Source organism: Arctopsyche grandis, chromosome 5, assembly GCF_051622035.1.
Source record: "Arctopsyche grandis isolate Sample6627 chromosome 5, ASM5162203v2, whole genome shotgun sequence".
NCBI lineage: Eukaryota > Metazoa > Arthropoda > Insecta > Trichoptera > Hydropsychidae > Arctopsyche > Arctopsyche grandis.
The window spans coordinates 27,501,415-27,517,789 of NC_135359.1; the positions used below are offsets into that span (position 1 = coordinate 27,501,415).

At 33.9% G+C, this 16,375-nt stretch overlaps 2 protein-coding genes across 5 annotated transcripts; both read left to right on the forward strand.

The window, feature by feature from the left end:
• The first annotated feature begins 1,713 nt into the window (after window positions 1–1,713).
• On the forward strand, window positions 1,714–7,756 carry LOC143911723 (uncharacterized). The gene is made up of 6 exons (XM_077430734.1): window positions 1,714–2,048; window positions 2,211–2,430; window positions 2,505–2,640; window positions 2,750–4,046; window positions 4,123–4,310; window positions 4,390–7,756. Exons 1-6 carry the CDS (start codon window positions 1,956–1,958, stop codon window positions 7,670–7,672), a joined length of 5,217 nt encoding a protein of 1,738 aa, XP_077286860.1. The 5' UTR covers window positions 1,714–1,955; the 3' UTR covers window positions 7,673–7,756.
• Window positions 7,757–10,069: 2,313 nt separating this feature from the next.
• SpdS (Spermidine Synthase) lies at window positions 10,070–16,174 on the forward strand. Of its 4 annotated transcripts, none has more exons than XM_077430661.1 (4): window positions 10,070–10,154; window positions 12,456–12,665; window positions 14,850–14,975; window positions 15,058–16,174. In XM_077430661.1, exons 2-4 carry the CDS (start codon window positions 12,462–12,464, stop codon window positions 15,592–15,594), a joined length of 867 nt encoding a protein of 288 aa, XP_077286787.1. In that variant the 5' UTR covers window positions 10,070–10,154; window positions 12,456–12,461; the 3' UTR covers window positions 15,595–16,174. The 4 variants fall into 4 exon arrangements, with proteins under 4 accessions (XP_077286787.1, XP_077286788.1, XP_077286789.1 ...); XM_077430662.1 differs by lacking the exon at window positions 10,070–10,154 and adding an exon at window positions 12,223–12,341 and having other exon boundaries at window positions 15,058–16,168; XM_077430663.1 differs by lacking the exon at window positions 10,070–10,154 and adding an exon at window positions 12,296–12,369 and having other exon boundaries at window positions 15,058–16,169.
• Window positions 16,175–16,375: the final 201 nt, after the last annotated feature.

A 16,375-nucleotide genomic window follows, 5' to 3' on the forward strand; every position in this document is an offset into this window, starting at 1 on the left:
GATCGATCGACCGGTTTTGCGAACAAATGTTTTGCCAAATTTAGAGCTAAATAATAAACAGGAAAGTAGGCATACAAACGTGGCGCGCTAGAGCCGGCTAAGGGGTATACGAAAAATATTATAACGTGGAGATTTTAGGTAATCTCAAAAATAAGATGTTCATTTTTTCTAAATTCAAAACCAGGACATTTTTTTCAAAAACATATGTAAGACAGGGAAGGTATGTTGACCGTATCCCGGTCTAACGAAACACGTGTTGTGTAGTTTGAAAGAGGATCGTTTATTTTTGTTCAATTGGTACAATGGTTATTGTATGTACGAAGAGGTTTCTTCGGAGATGTGATCTAGTTAAACTCTAGAGGTGGAGGTTGCTGCGTTGCTTTATAAACGTTTTGGGTTGAAGTGTGTCGTGTGCACATCTTTTGTTCTTGGTACTCGCGCTGCCCTAGTTATGCTGCGAGCGTGGTTTTATGGGTTCATACGCCTGGACGTAGTTCGTGGTTTTTATGGGTTCAGTGAGTTCTTCCTTTGTTTCCAAGACACGTGTATAGAAACACGTGTCGACCTTTTGACGAGGCGAGCGTGTGCCATGCGTTAATGACTTTCCTGGATATGTGTCGCAGTGAAATGATGAGATCATTTCAGTTGTACTATATGCCTACACATATTTCTAAATACTACCAGTGGCGGCTCGTCTATATGGGCTGCGGGGTAAACGGACTACTAGTCATATGTGCACCAGTCACAGGACAACCGGTCGCTCTAAATCGGTCACACGTGATCACCCGTCACACTAAAACTGGCCACACCCTAAAATCGGTCATGAGAAAACTGGTTGACCGATTTTAGGTCTGTTCATACCTAGTCAGCACGTACCGACCGTACGAAACCTAGGTATCCGGCCGTACGAAAAGTATTCTTTGGTACATTTTGTATGGGTATATTCATACCAACCGTCACGTTTACGCCACGGCAGGCTTACAGCAGTACCCGACATTTCCTGTTCATACCTTACAGCAACATCCGTCAACGTATCGTATACGGTTTTTTGGCCATCGTGGAAATATACACACGAATTACGTGCCATGAGTCTGCCGCTTTGCTGTTTTGGACCAATTATCGATAGTGACAGTTGACAGCTGTTCAATCTTTCGACATGTTTTTGGCGCAAATATTAAAAAAATATTTAAAAAAATTTTAAATTTTTTACGGAAATATTTAAAAAAAATTTGTCCATCATCCACAAGCTCCTTATACAATGTCCAAAACTCTCCTTCGGTTTTTCTATTTTTTAACATGGGATGCACATCAAAACGCCTCCGTGCTTTTTTATTGCTTTCTTGAGCTTCTTCTTCCAACAACAGCGCGATTACACATAATTTTTCGTTCGATACACGTCGAAACATTTTTGCTGACTTGTATTCTGACGCGTAGCTACGAATGCACGTGTATGCATTCATATTGCATGTACTCGACAATACGACGTAAGCAATATTGCGCCGTATCGTCATGGCCTCTAATGTATAAGTAAGCCGATTTTGCCTTGCACTCGGCCAAATTGCTGTAAACGTGACGTGACCGCGACGTGTAGGTAGATATGAATAGAAATGTAATAAAATGACATATTTGAAACGGAGTCGTGCAGTGCTGAAGCCGTGCAGTGCTGTTAAGTATGAACAGACCTTTGATGGTGTGACCAGTTTTCTCGTGACCAGTTTTAGGGTGTGACCAGTTGTAGTGTGACGGGTGATCACGTGTGACCGATCTAGAGCGACCGGTTGTCTTGTGACCGGATCACATTTGACTAGTAATCACCGAACCGGTCAGAATACTACAAGTCAGAATTGTATGTTTTATGGCCAAACCCGCCACCGTTGTGATCGAAAGCACACGACTCGAAAAAGTCAAAACAAACGTACTAAAACAGATAAATTATAAAATACTAGGTTTTAAGGATGAGCATGGGCAGAAGCGGGGGCAGAGGCGCCGTTGGGGGCTCCGCTGACCTCATGTCGGAGCCCGAACGCCGACTTTTGCGACTCAAACAGGTCGCCCTTTACTAATTCTGTTCAATTCCGTTAATCGTATACTTTCCTCAATTGTCACATTTTCTTGTATTCTTATATATGTGTATTTTTTCTATTATTGTGTATGAAAAACCACTTTTAAACAAATTTTAACTCATTGTATATATAATTGTATTGTATTAGGTTCGGGAGCAATCCAAAGAAATTGCGAAAAAGTTGAGGGTTAAATTTAACGAAGAAAAAAACAAACAGACAACACTGGTTTCTAATAGTAAACGAATGACGTTTGAAAAATTTAAGAAAGATTCTTCGCAATCCTTAAAAAATAAATATGAAAGCCGCAATATCATGAATATGGGCAATAGTCAATCGGCTCTATCGACAGAAGAAAATCTAAAAAGAGGTAATTTATTTCAACACTATCTGCTCTAATTATTACAAAATGTATCGAATTATTTTTATATATTAATCTTATAGAATGGTTAACACAGAAAGAATACAGTGCAAACAAAGCACTCGAGAGAGGTAAAGCTGCTTTTGATTCGATGCATGTTAAAAGAACACAAGGAAACCAAAGAAACAAACTAGAATGTAAACGATGGGATTCGCCTAGGTAAAATAGTTTTCACAAATGTTTTTTTGAGATTTGCTATATAAATGGATTGTTTGTTTGTTTGTCAGCTGTGCAAATTAATATTTTTTAATTTTTAATTTTTTTTAAGGAAAAGCAGATCGCCAACGATTTCTACCGGAAATACAAATACTTCTAAAAAATCGTCCACCGACAAAATCAATCAATTTTATGAAGAATTAGATGGTACCGACAATAGTTGTAGTAATTTTCAACACCATTTAGAAATCGGTTCAAACAACCAGTTTCCGTCGTCCGCTCCCGGTGCTAGTACGAGTGACAGTAATCCGACATTCAGTAAAAAACGTGTCACGATATCTGGAGACTTTAAAAATGATGGCATCAGTTCTTTTCCGGTCAAGGACAAAGATCAAGATGAAATATCTCATAAATATTCGGAGGTTGAAAATAGACACAAATCACCTAGAAGTGAACCAAAATCAAAAACCCAGGAACAACTTAGTATCACCGATATACAGAAAGCTCTGTGTGACTGTCAGCCTCATTTTAAAAGTGTTGCAACAAATGTTGAGCATTTGTTTAATAATAATTATAAAGATAAACATGTTATAAATCCATCCGAACATAGAAAAAAAGTTACTTCCAGGTTAATTACTACTGATCACACAAATAAAATATCTAAAAGTAATTACGAACATGGTGATATTAATGAAAATGCAAAATTCACTCCATTGACTATTGTGTCAGACTATTTGAAAAATAGAGATGCGTGTTTTGAAAATGAATTTACTGATAACAATGATAAAAAAGACATTGTGGAAAGTGATTTCGCTCATCTAGAAAAAGCAAAAGATCTCATAGAACATTGTAGATATTTACATAGTTCTGGATTCATCGGGGATAAGAAATATTCAGATTATATGAAATCAGCTAGCAAAGACTGTCTATCTAGTAAGATGAGCAAATCTCCCGATATTCTTAAACGTAATTTTAATCGAAAGTCGTCTACTTTCAATGTGAAGAGGACCCCTATAAGAAATACTAGACTTATTAAGCCAAGTCCGTCAAAGGTGAAATTAAAATCAAGTGTGTCCAGGTGGGAATTCACATCTCCACATCATAGTGAGAAATCGATAAATAGTTATGATCAGGCTACTAAATATTCAAATAAATTGTTTATAACTGATAAATATCTAGTTGAGAGGCTGCCGAGAGAAATCCACAGTGCATATGAAAATGCTAGAATCGAAGCAGAAAATGAAAAAGCAATTGCAGCCGCAATCAGAGCTGCAAGATATAATGACCGGATTAAGAATCGAGAAACAGTAGCATTGGAAAGAGTTGAAGCCAATGATGATTATAAAAATTTGCTTCAGGAACTTGACGCTTTCACTCAAGAAGAAAGACTTATTGGAAAAACATTTCCAGTAATATTTTTATCATACTATATTATAATTATTTTGTATGTCATACATATGTAATTCAAATTATTTCTTATTTTAGGATAAAGTTTTTAAAAATACTGTTAGAATTCATGATGAAATAAACCACCAAAAGTCTAAGAACATGGCAGTGAAATATAAGTTTCACGGTAATGATCAAATTAATGCTAAAACTTCAGGCACAAATAATGATAGTGAAAAATTACGCATGGGAAGTAAATTTCATAGAAACTCGAATGTAATTATTAGGTAATTAATTTTGATATCAAATATTGATCAAGTTAATATTTTAGATCTTTCTATTATTTACCTGTATGTTAATTTTCAGTGATCAAAATGATACAGCTGTAAATGTGGCGACATGGGATGTATCGAATAATTCAAATTTCAAAAACAAGAGTGACGCGTCTTTAAAAGGAAGTGAAAGTAGTGTTCAATCCATAGTCTTTCAGAAACTCGAAAATTCTACAGTCAAACCGAATCATGAAGAAAAAATCACAAAGATTGTATCAACGGACAAAATTATTACCAGTGATGAGAATAAGATTATTTCTAATTCGCCTACAAAATTTTTACATGAATATTCAAACTCGACCGAAGAAGAACAAACTCGCAAAAAAATTCCCAAAAAATCTTTAAAGAAAGCTAAACTTTCATCAACCAGCAAACGTTCATTAATCAGCAATGATACAGAAATTGATAATGCGTCGTCTACAACTAATACCGTTTCATTCGAGGGCTTACAAATAGTCATCGAAGTAAAAAAAGCTAAAAAGGAAACTTCAAAGGTGAAAACTTCCAAAACTAAAAACGAGGAAGTGCAAACGGTGGAGAGATTTGATTCATCTAGTGAAGTGTCTATTAAAACATCAAAAATGGTGTCAAAAAGAGAAGTCATATTTGAAAAGGTAAACTCTCAGCAAAGACACGACTCTTCCGAGTCGACTACATATATGAGTCCTCCAGAAAAAATTACAACTCGTTTAGAAAAGATGTTCAGAAGAGAATTTCCAACGCCTAAAGACAGTCAAATGAGTAATTCTAACGTTTCACACACAAGTGATTTAGTGATGAAAAATATAGCAGTAAACACAGATTTCATTCTTAATGATAATATTCAAATTACACCACGCTGTGAACCAGCTGCAGGTGTTGCAAACATTTTAAAAGAGACTAGCAATTTCCGTAAACCATCCGAGAGTTTGTCATCAGTTAATAAGGGCGTTCAAGTAGATTTCGTTCATACTTCAAAAGATTTACATTCAAACGTTGTAATTGATACGAGGCTAAAAAGTTACGTTACAAAATTGTTAGGAATGTCAGAAAATGAAATCAAAAAATTAAATATCGATGTCAGTGATATTTACACTCCAAACAGTTCAGTTATCAACATGCCTTCAAATAAACAGGCACTAGCTCGGGATGTTGTTGATAAAGTTGAACGTTTAAAAACATTTATTAAAGAAAATTACGCCCTGTTAGAAGACTTTAAAAAAGAAGAATCCATTGTAAATAGTCAGAAAGTTAAGTATATTGTAAAGAAGCCCGTTTTATCTTTGAGTGAATCAGCAATTCACAATGATAATAGGAAAACTATCACTAAATTAGATGCAAAGTCTGGGAGTCAACCAGATTTATTCAAAAAAGACACGGAATTGAGTCCCATAGAAGAGTCCGCCGTCAATAAGAAAGTTAAAACCAAGTTGAGCACTTCACAGTCACATCCAAAACTTATTCTTAAAGAAACTATAGAAACACTTTCTCAACAAAGTGTCGAAAATCATTCTCCGACAGAGAATAAGATTGACAAAAATATTCGCAGAATAATTCCTATCGAAATTGAAGTTGATAGAAAAGTATCATCTATAAAATCTCATAAAAATTCCCCGAGTTGTTTGGATGACGAAGATATGTTTGTGATTTTACACCACAGTAAGAGTGACAATAGTTCTGAAAACAGTAAAATAAAATTTGTCGAACCTGAAGCAGATTTTGTATTAGATAACGTAGAACTGGATCAACTCAGCGACGAGTGTACAAGAAGAATATCAGACTTGTCTCATAAATTGGACCAAGTTCGGAGAGAAAAACGCGCAATTTTATCTTCAAATGCCAGCAATTCCAGTGAAGAGTCTTCTGTTCCTCAAAATATTGCTTTCGTCCCTATGCTTGATGGTATTCCAAAGCCGAGCAACGACGAAGATAGGATGACCCAAATTAATAGTTTGCGCGATGAATTACATTGTCGCTCTCAAAGCAGAGACACATTCTTGCCAAAACTTCCCGAATTTAACTCGAACGAGTGTCAAAAGGCCAAACCACCTCTAGTTATGAATAATCAGTCCATGACTAGGAATAAGGATATAATGGTTACCCCTCATGAATTATCCACGATAATCGAAGTGGATACACCCGCCACTGTAAGAAATTACAGTTTAAACTTTCCAAACGTGGATGCATCAGTGGTGTCGGCCAAACTCGACAATCTTTTTGATTTTTCGAATAAAGGAACTGGAAGGGAAAAAACTCCTGATAAACAAGTGACTCCACCAAATTTATCAATTCCAAAGTTGGAAGACAGCGTACAAGTTGAGGCAAATTTGAACTCGTTCATTTCCTTCACGGATTTCATTCGCCAACGTCGTAATGAAACTAAATTAGGGCAGTTTGTGTCAAACAATGACGATAGTTCATCATCAGACGATTCGTTGCGTGCGGTTGCCGTTGAATTGCTTAAACAAAACTTGATGTCAAAAAAATTGAAATCTGGTTACAGTTCGTCTAATAATAGTTCGGATAATTCCAGTATATCAGAAGCGATATTATCAAATAAATCACTGTGTTTGGAAAAAACCAAATCGTCCTTCAACGATATATTAAAGCCAAAATATAATATCTCAGGCGTGCATACATTGCAAACTTCTTCACATTCGCTGACTCCCGAATTAGAGAAACTTATCCAGAGCTTTGGACCTGATTGGGGGTTAGCTACGTGGAAAAAAACGCAAGAAGCTCAAATCTTATCCTCTAGTAATTCTTCCTTACAAATGCTCTTCGATAAATTAGACAATGAAACATTAGGAAAAACAGTCGACGGCACTGATAACACTGGTACGTTGCAGGATGATTTAAATCTTACTGATGAATTGCCCATCAAAAAGAATTTTATTGAAAGCACCTCAGATTTGTCTTTATATAAAAAGCTAGAGGATCTTTTGAAAGTCATTGGTAAAAATCAACAAAAAAAGCAAAAGGAATCGAGAGACAAAATTCTCTCCGATGAATCAATTAAAGAAAAGCGTGCAATTTTTAAGGACCAAGTGGCTAAATCTAGCACTTCTGCAATCGACAGTACTAACATTCACAGTAAAGATAAGACACAGCACCGAACGTCAACTCCTGTGCATTTCAAGTCTTCAACTAGTTCAAACACACGGAATAGCTCTAATAATGGTTCTAGTGGTCTTTTTAACGCAGATAGTGATCTCTCATCTGTAAAAAATGTTTCAAATTGTGATAAAACTGTGTCCGACGACCGCTTATCGGTTCCGAACGTTAGTCTTAAATTTGGCAAACTTTTTGATTCCAGTACATTGGATACTGATACGTAGTGACAAATGAAAATACATGCATTTTTTTTAAGACCAAGTATTTGTAAAATATAATATGTATATAATTATCTAATTTATATTGTTGCTGCCTTATATGTATTTTTTTATCTATTAAAAGTTATTTCAAAAATATAATACATTATTATTTTATTTTATTTCCCGCTACTTATTATTAGTTATTCGTTTTTATAAAGGAGTAACCACACCATCTTCGATAGCCATTGATAATTCTCTGAAAATATAAAAAAAAATTGCAGCATTATGGCTATCGTCATATGTAGATATTATTTTATTTTATTTTACATACATATACCAGGAAGGCCTAACAGGTAAACCTAAATGCGCTTTCCTAGACAATTACAAACATTGCAGCTTTTTTTTTATTGCATAAATCGCTGTATTTCGATAGGCTGAAGAACACGAAATTAACAATTAATTAATCCATAGAGACATCTATGGATTTAGACTTGTACATACATTTTTACATATTGTACATAAATCAGATAGTGAGTAGGAAGGTTTTTGCCAATTTGATGGAGGAACCGTTTCAACAATGAAATCAAATAAATTGGGAAACTCTGATAGAAAATGATCGAATTTGAGTCACAAATATCCAATTCTAACCAGCAGAATTTAAGATTAGCACGGGATTGAATCTCTCGGCGCTATTTTTGCTTATTCTAATTTTTACCTAACGGAACTGCACCGATCAACCTCTATATTTTATCTGCAATAATCGTAAGGTAAATAATAATATGAATTGGAGCTTTACATACATACATTCATATTTGGGAATCAACTTTGTTTAACCCCCTAACAAGACTTTTAAAACACTTTCTAATCCAAAAATGGTAAGTACTGTAGGAATCTCGTCGTCGTCATCGTCATCGAAACCTTCGAGAATATTCCGCAACAACAAAATACATCGAGCGGAACAGCGCCAAGCATTCCAGAAAATACTACGCCTCGACGAAAGCAAATTCCCCTTGTACGCATCAATAACTAAATGCTCGTACAACCACTTCCATCAAGCATTCCAGAAAATACTACGCCTCGACAAAAGTGCATTCCTTTCTTACGCATCAACAAACCACCACCATCGGTCAGGCGATTCCAGAAACACTATAAAAGGAGGTACAACCCAAACAACGCCAGTCGACCCACAGCAGCAAGCGTCGACACACCGCAGCAGACCAGTCAACATACAGCTCCTGACCAGCCACCACTACACTACGCGGACTTGGAAGATCAACCAGCTGGACGAGCCAGCAACACACTGCCGTATCCAGAGACCTTCCGAACATAGCCGAACAACGAGCCAGCAACACACTGCCGCATCCAGAGACCTTCTGAACATAGCTGAATGCCGAGCCAGCGACACTCTACCATATCCAGAGACCGCTGAACGACATACTTTTGCCCACAAATACCATACCTTTGTACAACCATAGGCAAACAATAAAACTTTATAAAACTAGCACAACAGTGTTTCGTTAGGCCGGGATACGGTCAACACATTGTACCCCGCCTACAGTACTTTCATTAAATTTAGCCAAAACCTTTGATAACTGGCTTACCTCGATAAAATAAACGAATTTTTGTTATTAATCCACAAGAAAAGTCGAAATATGATTTTTCTGAGTGCAATTTTATTTAATTCTCATATAAAGACAATTTAATATATTATCCCTATTAATTCAATTCAAATACGAGTAAATACTAGTACGAGCTTTTAGCTCGCAATTTTACCGATTTAAAATTCAGCACACTTCCAATTAACCCTTTTAAACGAAAACAAAAAATAGTGCGGCTAGAAAACTATCCCAATAAACATGTTTCAATTGAAAATACTCAATATAAAATAGTATTAACAATGGGAAAAAATCCCAAGTGAAAATACGTACTTTTGACTTTTGATTTGAACTGGACGACTACTTAGAGGAATTTGAAAGCTGAAAAGTACTACAAATGAAAGATAAAATACCCGACTATACGTTCCAATATTTATTTTGAACAGGAAATTGACAGATTTTGAGACATCGACCGAACAACACGAAGATATAGAAAAATCGTGCATTAAAAAAAACACATATATCTCCGAATCTCAAGCCAATTAACATTTTTTATTACCAGATTCGTGTTCACTGGGCATAGATCTATAAGAAAAGTCATATCTCGTCTCTGAACCAAAAAAAAACCGTCATTTGTCAAACAGTGATATCTACCGCGTGGAATGATGTTTTTTATAGACGTATTTAAATGTATTCATCAAACTGAAATAGCTTTAACGTTGTGGATAGTTTATTAATTTATAGTTTAGATAATTTAGTTGACATATTTTGAGAAAATGTTTATTTTACGAACATCACGAAGTAGGCCGTAAATGCGCCTGTTTGTATCTTGTTATGGTTGTCAAACTAACCAACTTTGTCCACGTAGTTTGAATGTTAGTTAGCTGTCAAGTGGGTTAGCTCTCGCCTTTGTAAGTATTGCTTATTTTACAGAAAATAGTTATAAGGTATCTCTACCCTTTTTATGATTAAATATGTACTTATTTTTTGAAAAAAAAATATAAGAAAGTATATACTTTAAAAATAGTCGTTTTTCTATTTTTGGAATTTAGTTTTATCTTGACAAGACGATTAAGTTAAAGTAAGCTAAAATGATTTTATTTGAATTTTAATTTTATGTTAGATTTCATGAAACATTGCTCTAAATTAAAACAATATCTAAGACAAACCTTGAAATAATTCGCGGCTCAGTAAAATAATCGTTCGATGAGTGGCTAAGCGCCATATTAACCCTCAATTACTTGTAATAATTAGAGAATCTGTCAAAAATGTATGTATTCAAAGTATGCATGGTAGCTATCAATTGAATGTCACCTATTGAATAGGTCAAACTTAATATCAACTGATGTATCAACTCTAAAGTGAGTTTAAATTAAGTTTCTCCATATAAATCTGTATCAGCTGCACATCCTATGGTTGTACAATTTTATTATATGTATTTGTATTCATAAAACACTCTTTTAAATTGGACTGGTATAATCGAAATATTTTGGCATAATATTTGAGAATTGATCGAGAAAATATGTTTTTATATAATATTTATTCCAACATATGTTTAAGGCAAAGTATCAATGCCTTAAAAAACTATTTTTAAGAAATCATAGGGCAATGATATATATATATATATATATATATATATATATATATATATATATATATATATATATATATTTCTTTAATTATATTCTTGTTCAATATTTAGAAATATTAAATTTCTGATATAACCAATCTTTAATTATATTTTTATGTGAAATATGATTATTGTTGATAGCTCAACAAAATATCTCAATTTATGATGTATCATCATTTCTCCATTAAAATGCTGAATTGTATTTAATTTATTAATAAGTTACAGTCAGGCAAAATTACTAATTTCCATAATTTATCCATTTACTTTTCCCCCAACACTAAGCGACTTTGAACAACTCTTTTTAAATGAATTAATTACATTAAGATTATCTGATTATCTATTAAAATTGGTTGCGGCAATTTTTTTATTCCCATTTTATAATAGACATTTGATTTATTTGTAACTCTTGTAAGTTCCAACTTTCTGTGAGATTACAATGTTGAAAATGGAATACAATAGAAGCATTAAAACGCTAAAATTCCGATACATTTACATTGTTCAATGTATCTTCCAAGATGATGATATATTTGTTTCATTTTCGTGTTGTTAAGTCGTTATGGCTTTCAAAGCTTTCCAAAACCAGCAGTACGGCTCAGTGGTTGGGTTTATGTTAAGCACCGAGAGGTTACCGGGTTCAATCCCGTGCTAATCTTAAACGCTGCTGGTTATAATTGGATATTTGTGACTCAAATTCGATCATTTTCTATCAGAGTTTGCCAATTTAGCTGATTTCATTGTTGAAACGGTTCCTCCATCAAATTAGCAAAAAACCTACTATTTGATTTATGTACAATATGTAAAAATGTATGTACAATTCTAAATCCATAGATGTCTCTATGGATTAATTCATTAGTTAATTAATAGGTAATTTCGTGTTCTTCAGCATTTCGAAATTCAGCGATTTATGTAATAAAAATGCTGCAATGTTTGTAATTGGCTAGGAAGGCGCATTTATGTAGGTTTACCTGTTAGGCCTTCCTGGCATATATATCTATGTAAAATAAAATAAATATGGTCAATTGAGAGTACATATTATAATATGTATACATTTTAACGTTCAATAAATGATTATCGCACTATTTAAAGTGTACACTTTGAACCGTATTCTTCAATAAGCAAACATGTAGTGTTTTATCACTTGGAAGTTATCAGTATAACCTTGTTTTGTAGCATCAAATGCTAGCAGTGTTAATTAATTAGCATACAAATTAAATCGTTTAATATTCTATTCATTCAATTCCTTTAGAAATTTGTGAAATTTAGCACCTATCAAAATTTTTGAAATATAAATTTCTTTTATGTGACTAATACTATGAAAACCAACTGATAGCAGTTTTGTAATAATAGTCGGCATATTGTTGACAACATCTGATTTCAACACATACGTACTATATATTATATGAATGTTGACATTATTAAATCAAACCACAAAAAATATTCCAAGAGTGAGGTGTTCGTATCTACATATGTAATTTTATTTTATCATACGTATATAGGTTCTGTCTGTAAAACAATTGTTATGCGATTGTAGATATATAATTGAACTTTTTGACTGTTATTTTTGTTGTATTGGATTTTTCAGATAATAATGGATCAATTGATGAAAGGCTGGTTCAGCGAGGTTTCCGAACTGTGGCCGGGTCAGGCAATGTCACTTGAAGTGGAAGAAGTACTCCATTCTGAACGGTCCGAATTTCAAGATATAATGGTTGTCAAGACAAAGAGCCACGGAAGAGTTTTGATATTGGATGGAATAATTCAATGCTCGGAAAAGGACGAGTTTGCGTACCAAGTTTGTATTAAAAATTTTTAGAGTCTCAAGTATTATATACGGCAGCCTTTCTCAACCTATTTTGGACCGTGGCCCCCTTTTGCATTTAGTATTTTTCTGTGCCTCCCAATTTTTTTTCGAAAAAAACGAACAAATTAAAAATATCATATAGGTAGTAACTGAATCTGGCATGCTTTGAAATGCCACAATAACGCATGCAATTCCCGCTTTTCGATAAGTGAATGTTTCAGTTTCAACTTAATACGTAAGAGGGCTGTATACACGAAATCTGAATTTTGTTGCCATTCCTTTCTTCGATATATATATTGAGTGAATGAGACAATATATATCAATATATATATTGAGTGAATGCGACAGTTTCGCTTCGACCAGATAATACGTATTTTAAATCGACAAAATTGAGGTTTCGTATTCTCCTATTTTCTCCTCCAAAACTGTACCAATTTTTAAAAAAAAATCATCATCGGTATGAGAAAGATATTTTCTGTGCAACTATGCGCGTATTTTTTTTAAAATCGACCGTTAAATAAGCACGCTGGACTCTTTTTGTGGGTGTAAAAAAGAGGCGATTTTATAGATGTTTGGCGGCTCCTAGCTCCTATAAAAAATAACTAATCAAAAAAATAAAACCATAGAAACATGCCTATGGTGGATATCCATAGCATATTAAAAAATAATTTCTCTAGTGCCATAATTGAGGAAGGGAGAAGTGTAATGCGTTTGTATGGACAAGGCGCTGGTGTCCAACCCTATTAATAATCAAATTAAATTACAGTAATGATAATTTGTCGGAAAACCGCAGGCGACGAACACATTTGAAATTATTCAATTATTTGTTTATTTTACCCTAACAACGCAGGTGGCGACGCGAAAACATTTGAAATTATTGCGTTGCAATGCCACTTATTCCTGTTTTTCCTGTTTCCGTTCCCGTTTTCGGTCGATTTATTTTTACAGAAGCCATCGCATACATGTACATAATAACTCATGTAAGTTTCATCGCAATCGGTTGAATGGTATAGGAACGCATACGTGACAGACAGACAAACATTGATTTTTATATATGTATATAGATTACTAGCTGGACCCGGCATGCGTTGCAATGTCACAATAACGCATGCAATTCCCGTTCTCTTTCTCGTTCCCATTTCCATTCTCGTTCCCGTTCCCAATTGTCGGAAAAACACAGGCAGCGACGCGAAACGTTGGTCGCGACGCGAAAACATTTGAAATTGTAGCGTTGCAATGACAATTATTCCCGTTTTTCCCGTTTCCGTTCGCGTTTTATCCCGTTTTTTTCCACAGTAATGTTCCCGGACATGCATACAGCAAATCCTGAAATTTCCATCGCAATCGGTTCAGTGGTTTAGAAGCCTATTCGAGACACACACACAGACATTCATTTTTATATATATAGATATAAACTTTATTTTATAATTACAAATTTGAACATACATTAGTAATATATTTTTTTAAACTTAATAAATTGAAAATAAGTAATAAATTGATCCTTGTGCCCGACGTAAACGGTTTATTTATATCTGGCTCAAATGTTGTTAGTGACATACGGAGATCGCCTCTTTTTACAACATCAAGACGGTTACGAGCTTTTGAGAGGAGATGACCATCTCTTCCCCAAATTAGTTGTCACTCACAAAGGACACAATACTGTTCCAAAGTATAACAACACGATTAAGACAATTACCCTTCGATAACTAACGAACTTCTGTGTGTAATAGAAGGCACTCAAAATCCTTCTCGCTTTCCTCACATATTTGTCGAAAAGTGTGATCTCGAAGTGGACTTGATTTAATGAAATTTATTATTTTTACATATTATAATATTAAGAGACCCATGTAAACGCCTTCCCAACCTTATTTAAAATATATTTGGCCCATTGGTCGCACAAGCTAGTATATTTTCCGAAATGCAAACGTTTACTCAGTTTTGATGACAAATAAAACATTTCAGCTCTGCTTTCGATATTATTTAAATATAATTTTTTTATTCTGACTGCCGTGCCTCCCCTAGAGCTCGTTATGCCTCCACAAAAGTAGAATTTCGGTTTGTGCCTCCATTGAGAGATATCATGGGCTTCCCAAAGGGGCCATGTGGACCCAGGTTGAGAAACGCTAATATACAGTATAAATTTCAATTAAGTAAATATTCTTAAATTAAATTTAGGAAATGATATCATTTCTGCCTTTGTGTTCCCACAATAATCCGAAGACCGTTTTGATTGTCGGAGGTGGTGATGGTGGAGTAGCCAGAGAAGTGGCAAAACACCCCCTAGTTGAAGAAATTCATCAGGTTGGTTTTTATTCAATTTCAAACTGATCAAATCGCAAAGATGAAATTTTATTTATTAATATATGTATGTGTTGACTTTTAGGTCGAGATTGACGGAAGAGTAGTTGAAGTTTCGAAAAAGTTCTTACCATTCATGGCGAAAGGTTTTGAAAGCAGTAAATTGAAGTTGCATATCGGAGACGGTTTTGAATATATGAAAAACCACAAAAATAAATTCGACGTGATAATCACAGACAGCAGTGATCCCATCGGACCGGCCGTGAATCTTTTCCAAGAGGATTATTTTAAATTGATGAAGCAAGCGCTCAAAGAAAACGGATTGGTTTGTTCCCAGGGTAGTACAATTTGGACTGATTTAACACACGTCAAGGAGACATTGAATCATTGCAAACGACAGTTCCAAACGGCCGCGTATGCGATAGCCTCAGTGCCGACGTATCCTAATGGCCAAATAGGTTTTGTGATGGGTTCTCTGAACAAAAATTGCAACTTTATGCAACCCACGATAACATTTAGCGACGACGATATATCAAAAATGGACATGAGATATTACTCGACAGATGTTCACAAAGCGGCGTTTGCTTTGCCTCAATTTGCCAAAAGCGTTCTTTACTCATGATTTTATTTTATTCAATTCGCTATGTGATCACTATAATTTATAAAATATGTTAAATTTATAAATGTTAATATTATTTGTTATGGCTATTTCATTCAAATAAAAAAATATTTTTATAAAATTCAATATATGTTCTTAAGCAAATTAAATATGTTATCATGTTATTAAATTAAATTAAGCAAATCAAATTATATTAAGCAAATATAAAATTAGACAAATATTAAAATAAGTATTCGATAAAGAAACTGAGATGGTAATCTATAATATGTATATATTTTGATAAACTCATCTTTTATGATGGAATATAAGATACATATCTCAGAATACTGTTGCTATAAGCTATTGCATGCATAATATTTGATGAGAATTCATTTCATTCAATATTAATTAAACAAGTGAAGTTTCATAAAAAAATCTGAACGGAAACATTTTAATTTTAATTTTATTAAAAAATAATAATGAATTAATAGGTACATAGTAATTTATATAATTTCCATGTTAAACTGCATTCCAAGATCTTCTTTATAATATCATTTTTATATAAATGCAAATATACATATAATAAAACACTATGTTATAAATCTTGTGTATTTTAACTTTTTTACAATAATTCAACAGAATTGGACGTCACCCTCCTTATAAAATTATATAATATATTAATATTTTCAATAGATCAATTTAAAAATCCTATTTATCTATATATTTATTATATCCTTAATTCTGATTAACAACAGATTCTGAACTAAAGCGAGTGACACAAAAACCTACGCACTTGAAAATTTTC